At 45.0% G+C, this 16,184-nt stretch overlaps 1 protein-coding gene across 1 annotated transcript in view; it reads right to left on the reverse strand.

Moving 5' to 3' along the window:
• Nucleotides 1–344: 344 nt before the first annotated feature.
• IL13RA1 (interleukin 13 receptor subunit alpha 1) overlaps nucleotides 345–16,184 on the reverse strand; it is a 55,532-nt gene continuing 39,692 nt past the window's right edge. Inside the window, exon 11 of the mRNA XM_082716326.1 lies at nucleotides 345–2,714. Coding sequence (XP_082572452.1) covers nucleotides 2,622–2,714 — 93 coding nt within the window. The 3' untranslated portion in view covers nucleotides 345–2,621. The remainder of the gene's footprint in view (nucleotides 2,715–16,184) is intronic.

A 16,184-nucleotide genomic window follows, 5' to 3' on the forward strand; every position in this document is an offset into this window, starting at 1 on the left:
CCCGCCCTGTGGAGTCGGCTCTCCCTCCAGGGCCCCTCCGCCCTGCCCCGCAGCAGCCCCACCGTGTATTGCCCTGAATGATCAGAAAGACAATTTATAAAGTACTTATGGCCCTTCAGGTATGGCTGGCACAGGCTGTGCTGATATTAAGCTCAGCGCATGTTCTTATCAAAAAACACGGGTGCACCGAGCACCGTGGAGGAGCTTATGAGAAACGACTAGAAGATAAAACAGCTGTCTTGTATTTTTTTTTCCACAACGTTTATTCTTTTAACTCCAATTCTGCTGCCACCCACTCCTCACAATGCTTTGCCCCAAAATAAGACCAAAGGAAGACATGCGGGTAACGTACAAAAAGACAGTATTTATTTCACTCAAGCTTTCGTATAAGAAGTTAAACAAAACGATCCCTAGTTGAAGGCATTACCAAAAATATTCTAAACATTGTTTCACGTGTCCCTTCAGTGCCCAGAGAGAGGAAAAACTTATCTGAATGAAAGAATAAGAGTGACCATCCTTATGGTGGGTTTTCTTAGGAAGGCCGAGGAAAATTCAATCCATATAGTTTAGGCGTAACATAGCGAAGGAACCTCCAAGTTTCCTACAGGTGATGGAAATCCCACTGATGTATTCAAGTTCCCTTTTTGGTGACTATCGAAGAGCTATAGGTATTCCCGTAATTCACTGTAATTCCCGTAATTCAAAGCAGGGAATGGAAACCAAATGCAATGTCCCCGCTCTGGGGCTGTGACTGTCACGGTCTGCTGTCCCTTGGGGAATCATTCCAAAGCATCCGCTCCCTCACTGCCATCTAAATAGGATACCAGGGAAAATGGCCCTGGGTGAGGTGTGTAGGTGTTTTGCTTTCCAGAATTATAAAAGACTTGGGAGAGCATCTCAGACACAGGAAAACCCAATGTTCTTTCTAGAGAATCTTGTAACATGGTGGGACACCCACTCCACCTGTCTCCCACCTCAATCTGACCTTAAAAAAAAAAAAAGAGGCACAAGGAGGCAACACCCTGACGTCTACCTGTGCCACGAAGTTTCCTCCGACGAGCCAGGGCAAGCTGGTGGCCACCCTGGCCCAAACCCACGGCAAGCAGGCACCTCTGACCTTCTCCTGCAGTCCCCTAAGAGCAGGAGGGGCAAGTCGCAACACTGGGGTGCTGCCCATGGCTGAGTGTCTGGAGAACTTGTAGGTGTCAAGTTGTCAAGTTCCTACCAAGAGTCTGTGTGCATGAGGAGACTTGGTGGGGTGTGTGAGGGGGGCCTCTCGCTTCTATCCTTTAAATCTGGAGGAAGGAGGAGTAGAGGGAACATCTCAGTGGGTCCAATGGAGGCTTGGGTGAGGAGGGAACCCTAACTCAGTATGCAAAAAAAAAAAAAAATGAATACAAATGTGGGAGCCTCGGATGCTATCCATATACGAAGCAAAACCTACTCATAACCAGTTGGGGCCGGCAGGAAAAAAGGGGAAGACCTAACTATTCTTTTCTGAAGCCAAGAGCGAAGTGCGGAGTGACGATTGTACCTCCTTTCTGTTCAGGAAATGCAGAGAGAAAACAGTAATCCTTGAAAACCTTCCAAGAAATGCAGACTCACGCAGAAGTTACAAAACATGCAAGAATCAGTCGCTGTTTCTTAGTCTCCTCATACTTTACCTGAGATGCAAATTACTCCCTGCCCCTCTAGGCGTTCTGCACGGCTTTACATCCTGCTTTCTAACTTCTACCGAGACAGACGCGCTGCCGGGAATGCGGGTGAACGCGGGGGTGGGGGGGGGACTGGGCATGGGAACTGGGAGTCGAAAGGTCTGGCAACTGACCAGTGGAGATAGAGCAGTAAAGAACGGGAGTCTCGGCTAGACTGTCACCAGCCCGAGCACTGCCTCCGGCTGGGGAACATCTGATCTGAGCGGTGGAGGTGAAGAAGGCTCAGGCGGAACACCGCACGCCCAGCAAGCCCCCCTCCCTCCGCCGGGCGGGGAGGGCAGGCAGGGGAGGAGAGGGGAACCTGCTGCGGCCTCGGGAAAGGAGCCGCCCCTGCCCCGTGCCTGGACCTCTCAAAGCAGGGACTACTGCTGCTCAGGGGGCTGATTCCAGACTGCTAAGAGATTTAAGAGCCACACACATTCCTCCATGAGATCCCAAACAGATCAAGAGATTTTATCAATTTCGGCTGCAAGATGTTCTCTGTGACTCAGGGTTGGCATTAGCAACTGCACCCAAAATGCGTTTCACACAACAAATCAAATGTAGTTGGTATTGCCGGACACAGAGAATACAAAGCAGGCACAGATCCCTCAGAAATTGTCGCAACCCTTGGTAAGATGAACTCTACTGCCATCATGGCCATTGGCTTTGTCCCTGACTTTGAAGCCTTCGCAAGGGCCGTCTGCTTTTATAATTCAACAACAGGGACTCGCTCTCCTCGCCAGAGAGCCCCTCAGGTTTTGTTTCTCAGTGCGCGACTCAACAGAAAGGCAGGGCTCTTTGGAGCTGCCGGTTTGCAAATGGCCCAGTGGTTTCAGTTTCCGTTTCACAGTTGCCAGATAACAAAATGCAGAACGGGATGAATCTTCACAAGGTCACGCTGAAGGTTAAAATAAATTATCCCCGTCACTGAGAGGCTCTCTTCAGGTTTTCTATCAGCACCACAGAGTCGGTCTCTTCTTTGGTTTGCTTCTCGTAGATGTCGTACTTCTTCCAGTGCTGGAAGGAAGGAAAACAAAACACACACACACACAGGATGACTCTTGTAAACAACGTTCTCTCCCTGAGGACCCGCAGCCAGGGATTATTCTTAGGTTTGCGTGCATGGAACCAGTGAGTGTTTGTTTTCCTGTCACGGTTTTGGTTTGGGGGGTTTTGTTTTGTGTTGTTTTGTTTTTGACTAAGAAACTTCATCTATTTGAACAATTCATGAAACAAAACAATCAGGAATGAACATTCAAAGGAGAAGGGAGAGCATGGGATTGTTACGTGATGTCTGATAGCGATCTCAAGAGAGAAATGCCGACATCTCCGAAACTGGAAAGGAAGTCTTTTGAAGAAGAATAAAAGGGCGGCGCGCTTTTCTTACATTAACTGTTCCTACCTTTATTTTCTTGCCACTCCAATGTGCCCATCCCTCCAGAGAGAATAACAGGCTCAAAAAGTCAACCAGCATCGAGGTCAATGGCAATATATAAAATGTCCCAAAAAGTCTTAGTGCAGTTAAAACTTTTGAAAGACGCTATATGGACAGTTTCACGTGACATCATTTGCAAGAAGTGGGAATCATGCATTTAAAGGCAAGCTCGGGGCGCCTGGGTGGCTCAGTGGGTTAAAGCCTCTGCCTTCGGCTCAGGTCATGGTCCCAGGGTCCTGGGATGGAGCCCCACATGGGGCTCTCTGCTCAGCAGGGAGCCTGCTCCCTCCTCTCTCTCTGCCTGCCTCTCTGCCTACTTGTGATCTCTGTCAAATAAATAAATAAACAAATGAATAAATAAATAAATAAAAATCTTTAAAGGCAAGCTCATCCTGAACTCAATGTAAATGCGTCCCCTAAAGGTGAAAGCCAATATCCTGGCCTTTGCCTTCTTTCCTTAGAAATCAAGGGAAAGGGTGGAAACTGAGCTCGGTCCCTCATCTGTGAAGCAGAGTTGCTGTACTAAACCGGAGGTCAGCAAACTGCAGTGGAAGGCTGGACCCAGCAGGCCACCTGTTTTTGTAAATAAAGTTTTCTTGGCACGCCTCTTTGTTTCTGTGTGGTCTGCGGCTGCGTTCATGCTACAACGGCAGAGGTGAGTTGCCCTAAGAGCAAAGGGCTGGGTAAGTTAAGAGTATTTACTCTCTGGTTCTTTCCAGGGAAAGTGTGCCACCCCTGCACTAGATTTTTCCCAAGCTCCTTTTCTGCTCGGATGTTTTCTGGGTCGAGAAGCCTAGGAAAGGCAAGGCAAAGCAGAAAAACAGAAATGAGAGCAACAGCGACTATTCGGCTGCCTCGGACTGTACAGTTAGAGATGGACTGAGCAGGTCGGGAGCATCCCAGTCTTGGAGAGCACAGGCAGGGATGAGCTGAGAGACACTGCTTCAAATACCTAAATTATTCTAAATAAATGAGTTAACCCTCATACTCCTAGTAGAATGGATAAAATTAAAAAAAAAAAATACTGAGAATCCCAAGGGCCAACACAGCCGCAGAGTAACCGACGCTTTCCTGCAGTGCTGGTGGAAATGCAAACTAGCACAGCCGCCATGGTCCTTACAAAATGAAGCGGACACTGACTTTGTGACCCAGCAGGCCCACCCCCAAGTATCCACCCAAGAGAAGTGGAAACCTATGTCTACACAAGACCCCCCACATGAAGGTGTAGAGTAGCTTTCTTCATAAAAGCCCCAAACTGGAAACAAGCCCACCGTCCTTGAACAAGCGAATGGTTAAATAAACTGTGGCGCAGCCGTATCACGGCGTGTTGCTTGGCAACGAAAAGGAATGAGCCATGGATACACACATCAACACCGACGGCTCTTAAATGCACTGTGCTGGGTGAAATAAGCCAGACTCCAAAATCTATGTGTTTGGTGATTCCATTCGTAAGACATTCTGGAAAAGGCAAAACTTTTGGGATAGGAACAGATGAGTGGTGGCAAGGGTATGGTGAAGATGAAAATGTTCTCGATCGTGACTGGCATGAGTAGCAGCGACAAAACTGCACACGTGTGCTACAAGTGCAGCAGCACAGAATAACTGTGCACTTAAAAAAGATGAAATTGTATTTTACATAAATCAAATCAACAAACCTGGCTTTTGAAAATGTGAAATGCACAGGATCTAATAAAAAACAGTCTGAAAAAATTACATAACCTTGAAATAATGGCTTATTCAATAAATGGCACTAAGACAACTGGCTAAGCATTTGAAAAATAAAGTTAAACCCTACTTGACGGCCCACATGGATCAATTCCCTATGGATGAAAGACCTAAATGTAAAAAACAAAATCAAGTAAGAACTAGAAAAATACACTGGGCAACAAGTACATCAGTCTGAGACAGGAAAAGGCTTCCTACACACAAAAAATACAGAAGATTTGAATGCATAAAAAAGAAAAACAACATTAATCACCCTAAATACTACACAGAGGCAAATAGACAACAAGCCAAAGGATTAATAGCTACTAGATAAAAAGAGCTTTATGGGAGTACCTTGGTGGCTCAGTGGGTTAAGTGTCTGCCTTCGGTTCAGGTCATGGTCCTGGGGTCCTGGGATTGAGAGCAGTGTCCTAACCCTAACCCTACTCCCTCTGCCCCTCAGCACTCCCCATGCATGGGCTCTTTCTCTCTCTCTCCCAAATAAATAAATAAATAAATAAATTTTAAAAAGAGCTTTAGGGGTGCCTGAGTGGCTCAGTCATTAAGCATCTGCCTTCAGCTCAGGTCATGATCCCAGGACCCTGGGATTAAGTCCTGCATCAGGCTCCCTGCTCAGCGGGAAGCCTGCATCTCCCTCTCCCACTCCCCCTACTTGTGCTCCCTCTCTTGCACTCTCGCTCTCTCTCTCTGTCAAATAAATAAATAAATAAATAAATAAATAAATAAATAAATATCTTTACTAAGAAGAGCTTTACAAACTACCAAATTTTCAAAACATGAATATGGCAGGGAAAAAGAAATAGACAATGAACAAGAACTTCACAAAAGAATTCAAGCCCATGAACATATAAAACAATACAAAAGTTGATTCATAAAATGAAAACAAGATGCTCTTTTCTATTCTGTGAATTGGAAAGAATTTAAAAAAAAAAAGATACACTCAGGCTGGCAAAAGCATGACAGAAGCACTGTTCAGCCATACAACCTACTTATAATCTATGCTTCTTGTGAAAAACTTAAAAAATTCCTTCCTTAATATGAAGGAATCATACTCTGTCTGTAACCGGGGTGTTTAACAGCATATATTACAGATTCTTACATACCAGTAAAATTGAGCTACCTCATTTTCTTTACCCTCTGCATAATACGTCATTGCATGAATGCACCATAATTTATTGAATCGGTATCCTTAATAGATATTTAGCCTGTACATCCTTTCTGGATGACAATTCGTCACTATTAACCAAAGAATTTAAAAAGTATTAATCTCTTCTGATCCAGCAATCTTACCTGTAACAATATATCCCCCCCAAAGAACAGAATACATATATACATATATGTATAGCTATGACATGATGCCTATAAGGATGACATTTAGAACTCATCTAAATGCCCCAACATTAGGGACTTGGTTAAGTATGTTATGATATATTCACACAATGGCAAATGCTATATAGCTACTAAAAAGCATATTATAGGACCAGGGTTGATGAATGTTTTCTGTCAATGGCCAGATAATATTTTCAGCTTTGATTCTCTGTCCCAAAAACTCACTCTGCTGTCTCAGCATGGAAAGAGCCACAGGTAACATGTAAATGAACAGGTGTGGCTGTCTGCCAATAAAACTTTTACGGATGCTGACATTTGAATTTCAAATAATTTTCATGTGCTAAGACAAAATATTCTTCTTTAGATCTTTTCAACAATTTAAACATAAAAAACCATTCTTAGCTTGTAGGCTGTAGACAAGCAAGCAGCAGACAAGATCTAGCCCATGGTCTGTAGTTCACAAAGAAATCCTACGGGGAAGGTAGTGGTTGGCAGCATAGTTTTGTTTTTGTTTTTAAAGATTTTATTTATTTGTTTGACAGGGTTAGAGAGAGAGAGCAAGTATAAGCAGGGGGAGCAGCAGGCAGAGGGAGAGGGAAAAGCAGACTCCTCGCTGAGCAGAGAGCCGGATGCAGGCCTCAATCCCAAGGCCCGGGGATCATGACCTGAGCCCAACACTTAACCAACTGAGCCACCCAGGCACGCCAGCAGCACAGTTTTTAAACGTCCCCAAATGCTACCATAGAAAACACAAATAGGAAAGGTAACCAGTGTAAGCAGGAAAGCAACTGCCCAGTCCACAGACACAATCTACGACAGAACCAGATCGAAATGATTCCCCCTTAAATGCGACATTTAAGATACCCGAAATGATTTCCCCTGAAATATGAATGGGTGGCCAAAGTAGAGACAGACACAAGAGCACAATGGAATCAGTTATGGAGGAGGTATGGAGAAAGAGCTGGCAGGACATCTGATAGATCTGAGAACTCTAAAATAACTCAAACCCCAGCAAGCTAATTTATGTACAACAACTAAGACGGGCAGGGGTTTGCCCTTTCAAATAGCGACAGTGCAAGGAGTCCGTGCTGGAGCCTGGGAGCAGCCTGGGCCCCATGAACTTACAAAGCCATTCAAAGCTCTCTTCCAGGGCCAAGCTCCACTCTGAGGAGCAACTGAAGCACAATGACGCCATGCTGACCCAGAGACCGGGTGGCTCAGTCAGTTAACTGCCCGACTCTTGACTTTGGCTCAGGTCATGATCACAGGGTCCTGTGATCCAGCTCTGAGATGGGCTCCGCGCTCAGAGGGGAACCTGCTTGAGATTCTCTCACTCTCTCTCCCTCTGCCCTTCCCTCTGCTCACATGCACACACACACATTCTCTAAAATAAATAAATTTTTTAAAAATCTTAAAAAAATGAAGGTGGGGACGCCTGGGTGGCTCAGTTGGTTGAGCAGCTGCCTTCAGCTCAGGTCATGATCCCAGCGTCCTGGGATCGAGTCCCACATCGGGCTCCTTGCTCCGCAGGGAGCCTGCTTCTCCCTCTGACTCTGCCTTCCACTCTGTCTGCTTGTGCTCGCTCTCGCTCGCTCTCTCTCTGACAAATAAATAAATAAAATCTTAAAAAAAAATGAAGGTGGATAAAAATTATTCAAGAGGATGTGACAAACACAGAAGACAGGCAAAGAAAACAAGGGAACAGAATAACTGAAGTCCATATATTTTTACTGAAATTTAAAAAAAAATCTAAGACTACATACTGAAAGGGTACACCACCTACCTCAGAAATCAAGCCTAGAAGACCAACAACATAAAGACATATTCTGGTAAAATTATTGGACTTGGAAGAAAAAAAAAGCTTTTGACAATCAGACAGAAAGACCAAGTGTTTGTCTTTAAAGTACGCTCTATGCTCAACATGGGGCCCAAACTCTAGATCTTGAGATCAGGAGTCGCACACTCCACTGACCGAGCCAGCCAGGTGCCCCAAGACCAAGTGTTTTAACACAGAAAATTATATTGTCAGCAGACTTTGACAACATTTTATGCCAGAAGAAAATAGATGCCACATTTAAGATACCCAAGGCAAGAACATGTGAGCCATGGATTTTATATCTAGCTAAAATGACTTTCAATTATTAATGCAGCAGACTCCATCAACGTGTAAATAATTCAGGAAATGTTGGTCCCATGAATCCTCCCTGAGAAAACATTTAGAGCTTCAAACAACCAAAATGACTGGAGACACATGAACATGAAGACAGGCAGTAAGCACCAGATACATGCACCCACCCAGAATTATGACCCCAGGAGGGCTCTGACAGAGACACTATGGTACACAATAGTTACCTACACAGACAGTGCGGACACTGGATAGCTTCAAAAATGAAGAGGGAACAGGGAAAACATACGGGAAAATGGCCTTTTCCAATAATCATCAAAACTAATTTTATAATTTGTCAGAAGTTCAGAAATTCCTTCAGTTCTTCCTGTTTCTTTCTCATCTGTTACATTTAAATAAAATTAAATATGAGCATTTTATTAAAACATATCCTATGACTGGCTCAGAGTCCAGATGGGAGGATCAGGACGCCTGGGTTCAGGTGCCACGTCTGACTCTCGTCCGGTCAGTGTGAATCCTAGCTCTGGTGTTGTGAGCGCGCTATACCTACTCCCCCGTGGGACCTCACCTTCTTCATTTGTGTGCTGGAGGTAAGACCGACAGCGAGGTGAGGACAAATTAAGGAAGGAAGTGCTTAGAAGAGTGTCTGATACACAACAAAAATTCCCTAAGTACAAACTATGATTACTGTTGTCATTGTAACTCCATTTGTCATTAAAAGTCCCATTTCTCGGGGTGCCTGGGTGGCTCAGTGGGTTAAAGCCTCTGCCTTCGGGTCCGGTCATGATCCCAGGGTTCTGGGATCAAGTCCCACATCGGGCTCTCTGCTCAGCAGGGGGCCTACTTCCTCCTCTCTCTCTGCCTGCCTCTCTGCCTACTTGCAATCTCTGTCAAATAATTTTTTTTAAAAAGCCCTATTTCTCTATGTTGCTCACATAACCTTAGAGATGGTTATGTCTGGGTGACAGGACGAAGAGCGGCTTTATTTTTCTCTTTTGGTGATCCGTATTTCTCATTTCTCTATAATAAATCCTTGTTGCTTTTAAAAGAAAAATACTGTAATTTTTTAAAAAGTATGCGGAACATTACACCTTCATTGGTTTCTAGTTGTTAGACCCAATGGTTAGCTGGGTTGGACAGGAAAAAAAAAAATCCATTTTAATGAGGTGAGCCCTGCAGCAGAAATGGCTTCCAAGAGATATTAATTTTTTTCAATTGTCTTTTTTCATTTCTAAAACTCGGATTACTCTCATTTTCACTCCTCATCAGCATTGTGGCCTTTCCTGAGGACTGCCTCTATGAATATGTCTGTGTAAGAAAAGGGAACAAATGCTCTGACCTATTATTCAATTTCATGAATTCTATGCCAGTATATTTTTCAAATTACTTACAGAAAGAAAAATAAATCCACAAAATTACCCATCTGTAATTCAATTCTCACACTGCCAATTTTTAAAAACAAGGTAATCAGCAATAGAATAATGGCCAAAGATGAAAAACATCATAGGTAGAAAAAAAGAAAAAAACAGCATTTGGGAGGCTAACATGACTGGCTTTTCGTTGTTGGTCATCCTAGAAGAGCAGCAGGCAATACAAGTTCTTCTAAGTTTAAAGAAATAAATTTCGTGGTGTCACGGAACACTAAATGTTCATTTAAGAATACTTTCAAGGTCTGGTTAGTTCCCACGGTGAATTTTCCATAAAAGTGAAGTGGGTTTTGTGCCCCAGGCCCTGGGTGAAACAGCGGCCTCTTGTAGGAATCAACGGATTACGTGCCCCGGTTTTCTTCAGATCAATATCCCCAGTAGAAAGATGAAAGACATGAATTGGAGATCGTCATGCCTTAAATATCACTGCAGCTAGGGTGCTTGGGTGGCTCAGTGGTTAAGCCTCTGCCTTTGGCTCAGGTCATGATCTCAGGGTCCTGGGATCAAGCCCTGCATGGGGCTTTCTGCTCAGCAGGGAGCCTGCTTCCCCTCTTTCTCTGCCTGCCGCTCTGCCTACTTGTGATCTCTCTCTCTCTGTGTCAAATAAATAAAATCGTTAAAAAAAAATCAATGCAGCAAAAAAAAGAACCAGTTGAGGGGCACCTGGCTGGCTCAGTCGGTAGCACGTGTGATTCTTGGGGGTTGTGAGTTCGAGCCCCACATTGGGGGTAGAGTTTACTCAATTAAAAAAAAAAAGAACCAGCTAAAATGTGGTATGAAGGGGAGGAAGGTAGTACCATTTAACATGGCTATGGCTCCAACCCCACCCTTTAAAAATTAAGAAGTAAAGGCAAAGAACTAAACAGGTTACCTGCTTTCCTAGCAGAGAGAGAATTTCAGAATAATCGAAGAGCCAAGTTACTGACTCAAAGCCCTGCTTTGGAGAAAAGGGGCAGCTTACAAATGTAGATTAGGTGACAGAGGAGAAAAATCGTCACTTCAGAAAGCCTGCTGAAACTACTGATTCACTCCAGGAGACCAACGGGCACAGAGAGCATGAGCTACAGAGCTGAGCTAAGGTGCCGACAGGGCGCTGTCTTCAGGTGGTGAGGGGGGCTAAAGTGTCAAGGGGCAGGAGGGGACACCTCGTCACCACCCTACACTCAGCGCTCCATCTTCGCATCACTAATGGTGCCACGACTGGATCCGACCCATCTCCCCGCAGTTGGGGGATGGCTGGAAAAACTGCAATAGTGTTAGATGATATTAAGGGGTATGGATCACTTTTAAAAGGATGGCCACACTATTTTGCTCATGCAGGAAAGCGGTCCTCATTTTTCTTTTCTTTTTCTCATGTTCCTAGTTTTTAAAGACACATAGAGAAGTGAGGGGGGAAAAAAAAAGAAGAAAGAAACAATTCAGCAGTATCTAGAAGTTGACTCCCAGCTAACAAGCTGCTTCCCAATCAGGAATGTGAAACTGGCACAGTGTGGAAAACAGAACTGGTTTCCAAGAAGCGGGGGAAGAACAGATAATGTTTTATGGATGAAACAGAAATGCAGATGTGGAGAAGCAAACGCCCCCCTCCACAGCCCCCTGCCCCCCAGACGTGGCCCGCAGCCCAGTTAGTCACGAAGGAAAGGCAAGCAGCAAAGCCACAGGAAGAAATGCTGTTGGCCACGGGGTTACTATAGCGATGAGCAAAACACTGTCAAAACACTAGGAACCTTAAGGAAAACTATACAGAGGATTTCATTTCTTCATGGCCACACCTAAATGAGGTTTTTGGATTTTTTTGTTTTGGTTTGGCTTGTTTTTTTGTTTTTTGTTTTTTGGGGGTTTTTTTGTTTTGTTTTGTTTTGTTTTTATTCCCAAAGAACCACTATGGATGGTGTAGTGGAGAAGGAGTATTAGGAAAGGGCAGGGAATATTCCTTGGGATTAGGAGCCGGTAATTCTGGGCTGCTATGGCCTCTGGTTCAGGTTCTGCCATGACCTCTCTTGGTAACAGTCCCTGAGAAATGTCTCTAGGGCCCCCACCGTCCCCATCTCTAAAAATGAGGGGTTAGAACTAGCATCTTAGTGTCTTAACAGTTCACGGTTAAAGATAGATAACTCAGTGCATGAAACGTCCACCTCACTGAAGGACCCCCGGGCCATGTTCATTCTATAATTCGATAATTCTAGAAGTAAAAGGCTCATCGTTCTGCTGCATATGCAGCTCCACTGGGTGAGGATTGCTGTCGTGTAGAAAAAAGATTACTCATTTGCTTAAAGAGAAAACATGAAAATATGTTCTATTACCCTTCCCCCCTGTCTGGCATTTTCATTATACTTTCGGTTTTAAAGTCTGATTTTATTTAATGGTCTGCAACCACCACAAACAAAAACATCTTATGCTTTTAGCAGTCCATCTTGTCAGTGTATCTGCCTCGCTAAATTATAGAATTCTCTGACTCATCGGGACAACATATTATCCTCTAGACAGCAAATTGAAAAAAAAGCAATTTTCCCATCTCTGAGAAAGATAATTGATCTGATTTTGCTGTCAATGTTACCATCATTCACTCTATCACTCAGGCTCGAAACCTTGAGATTATTTTTACTCTCTGTACCTTTCCTTGCCCACAGAGTCCCCAGGCTGTAATGAGTTGCCTTTAATAATGTCTCTTGCGTTGATCCCCTCTGCTGCCACTGAAGTTTAAGTCCCTACTCCCTCTCAAACCCAGATGACCGAAATAGTCTCTTTCCCCTTAATGACTTGGTGTAGGGTTCCTTTTCATTATGAAAGTAATACGTGCTCATTATAGGCAATTTGGAAATTTCAGAAAGGTAGAAAATAACCCAATTATTGGTGTGGCCTTTCTGCCCAGAGATGATCACTTTGATCCCTCTCCTTTTACTCGTGGTTCTACATGTATATTCATGAGTTTTTATCCAAATTAGGATCCAGTGTAGTCTGTGGGATGTTTCTTACTCTTCTATTGCGATTATTTTGCTGTGACATTAAATGCTTTGAAAACCTTTTTTTTTTTTTTTAACTAATTCTCTATTGTGGATGATTCACTGGCTTCTAAGTTTTTCATGTTAGAGACAAATGCTGCATTGCCTGTCCCTGTGCCATTGTTGGGTTACTTCCTCAAAACGGACTCTTCAAAGTGTAACGATCAGATCAAAGATTCTTGTGACATTTTTCCAAGCTGCCCCCAAGAAGGAAGAAACACCGCTCTGTAGAAGAGGCGCCCGCTCCCTCCGCACTTGCTAACGTTGGCCACGATCACTTTTCAGACAGACTTACTAGGCTGGACATTTCTAACTCCTCCATGCTCTGGCTGCATGTCCTGCAAATACTCATGGGTCCAGACACGTGGGTGCTGGGCATTTGCATCACGGCACTTTAACTCGTCTTCGTTCTGCTGAGAGGGGCAGTGAGCGCAAATGCCTCAGGCGCCTGGCAGGTCAGCTCAACTGTGAAACCAGTGGGAACTAGGAACGGTAGGGCCTCGGAAAAAGTGGAGGAGTGTATGGCCGGCTGAAGCTTCCAGACTGAAACCCTTGAAATACACCACGCCGGCCAAACAAAAGCCTGGATGTGGCAAGCTAGGGACTAGCTTCCCAGTTTGCTACCGTGCCTCCGCCTCTAACCCGCTCCCTTCACACTGCTGTCAGGCTGCTATTCCTTACGCTTTCCCACAGAAGGCCAGCCGTAATGCGACTCCAGACCTTTCCCTCAGAAGGCCCCCGTCCCCATCCTCTCCCCTTCTGTCAAGAACAACTCTCCGAAGGTAGTGAGCTTCTTGAGGACACTCTCTCGTACAAGAAGTGATGCAGCAGAGTGGAAAAAGAGAGAGAAGTCAAATCCTCCCTCACTACCTACTAGCTGTGTGACTGTAGGAAAGTTAGCTAACCTCCCTGAGGCTTCATTTCCTTATCTGCGAAAAAAAAAATGGTACTAACAGCACCTTTGCCGAAGGGCGGTTATGGGGACGCAACAAGGAACAGAGGCCAAGCTCCTGATATGCTGTGGCCACAGAGCAGACTTTCAGGGACCTGTTAGAGGTGTCCAAGGACCAGCACAGCTCCAGCCCCCCGCAGCTTGCGCACTGGCTGGGGAGATGGAGAGAGCGACGGGGTGATCCTAAGGAAAGTAGTCGCCCCAGTGTTTTTCAAAGTGGGCTCTGCAAATGACCTTGCCAGAATAGGAATCCTCTGCGGGCTCCTGTCAAATAGGCAGACTTAAGAAGCGGAGCCCACCCCAGACCTGTGCAGTCAGACTTTCTGGAGGTGGGGCCCGGGAGGCTCTGTTCTCGCAAATGCTCCAGTTGGTCTTGATACCACTGAAGGCGAAGAGCCAAGGGCTGCCATACTGCCCCTCGGTGACAGCATACCATCTCCTCATCAGGCACATGACTTTGGGACCCACCTGCCTGGTGGGGCCCCATCCCCCGGGGTCTGGCAGCGTGACCATGACTCGGTGAAAAAATGATTCAGCCGCAACCTCCCTGGAAAGCACATGGGCCTCCCTTCCTTCTCTCCCCTGCTGTATGTCATCGCTGCTACTGTGAATCACTTGTGATGACAAGTGTTTGGGGAGGGGCTCCTGGCTGGTTCAGTCAGCACAGCATGGGAGTCTCCATCTCGAGGTCTTGAGTTCAAGCCCCATGTTGGGCGTAGAGCTTACTTTTTAAAAAGAAAAAAAAAAAAAAAAAAAGAACTGTTGGCGGATTAACAATAAATGGAAAGTACCAATGCTCATGGTCATCACCGAGGCTGGCCGGGCGCTCACGAGTGCCTGCACGCTAAGCGGCCTTTATGCATTCAAGTAACCGGACCCACACGCAAACACAAGGCAGGAGCTATCGTTACCTCTACCTTACAGCTGAGAACAGCAAGGCCCAGAGAGGGTGAGGAAGTTACCTCAGGTCAGACAGATGGTAAATGAGATTTGAATCCAGACAATAGGACTCCAGAGCCCAGACCATTGTGCTAGTGGCTACGCTACTTCACTCAATTAATCGGCTCATGCCTCATATTACTCATTTAAAATCGATGTAAGAATAGTGATATTTATCCCAGTTAGTGTCTTCATGATTTTATTTGGGTGAATGTGCTTCTCAGAGAAACCTGACACTCTTGGGTTCCCCTGGGGTCTTGGGTTTTCCAGCCACAAATTCCAGCATGAGTCTAAAGCTAACTAACCGTAACAGCTCAGGTGGGTTTGCCTCGTCTTTGGAGGCCAGCTTTCTAGGCAACAGCATGAACCAAGATCAGATTCCGCGCTTCACCCCATCTTTCTATTTCCCCAAGGATCCAAGAGGCAGAAGCCCTGCCTACTAGACTGCTTTCATCAGGGAGGCTCCACTCCTTGAATGTTTGGATTAAACAGATTCCCTGCTCCGGGGACAAAATGAAGCCCAGTGACAGGAGATGCGCAGTGTTCTGAGGACTTCTCAAATGGTATGCTTAGTCTGAGATACCACATTTTTTAATTAATTATTTTTCATTCTAAGTAGGATCCACACCAAATGTGGGGCTCAAACTCACAACCCTGAGATCAAGAGTCACACGCTCTACTGACTGGGCCAGCTGGGAACCCCTGGGGTACAACATGATAAATTGCTTCTTCCTTGATCTCCAGATAAAATGGAGATTAAAATAACCAATTTTAGGGCACCTGGGTGGCTCAGTGGGGTGAGCCGCTGCCTTCGGCTCAGGTCATGATCTCAGAGTCCTGGGATCGAGTCCCACATCGGGCTCTCTGCTCAGCGGAGAGCCTGCTTCCCTCTCTCTCTGCCTGCCTCTCCATCTACTTGTGATTTCTCTCTGTCAAATAAATAAAATCTTTAAAAAAAAAAAATAAAGAGTGAATTTATAAAAAAAAAAAAAAATAACCAATTTTAGGGGCTCCTGGGTGTCTCAATCAAGTAAGCGTCTGCCTTTGGCTCAGGTCACGATCCCAGGGTCCTGGGATCGAGCCCCACATTAGGCTCCCTGCTCAGCAGAAGCCGACTTCTCCCTCTCCTTCTGCCACTCCCTCTGCTTGTGCTCTCTCTCTGAATAAATAAATAAAATCTTTGAAAAAAATAACCAGTTTTGAAACAAGTTCCGACATATGCTACAACATGGATGAACCTTGAAAATATTATGCTAAGTGAAAAAAGCCAGACACAAAAAGGACAAATGTTGTGGGATTTCACTTACACAAGGTACCCAGAATAGGCAGATTCATAGAGACAGAAAGTAGAAAAGAAGTTACCAGGGGCTGGGGAGAATGGGGACTTACTGTTTAATAGGCACAGTTTCTATCTGGGATGATGAAAAAGTTCTGGAAATCATAATGATGGTTGCTTGACACTGTGAGTGTACCTAATGCCATTGAACTGTACATTTAAAAATGGTAAAAATGGCAAATTTTATGTTTTGTACATTTTACCAAACTCTTTACAA

This window comes from Mustela nivalis (assembly GCF_964662115.1).
Source record: "Mustela nivalis genome assembly, chromosome: X".
NCBI lineage: Eukaryota > Metazoa > Chordata > Mammalia > Carnivora > Mustelidae > Mustela > Mustela nivalis.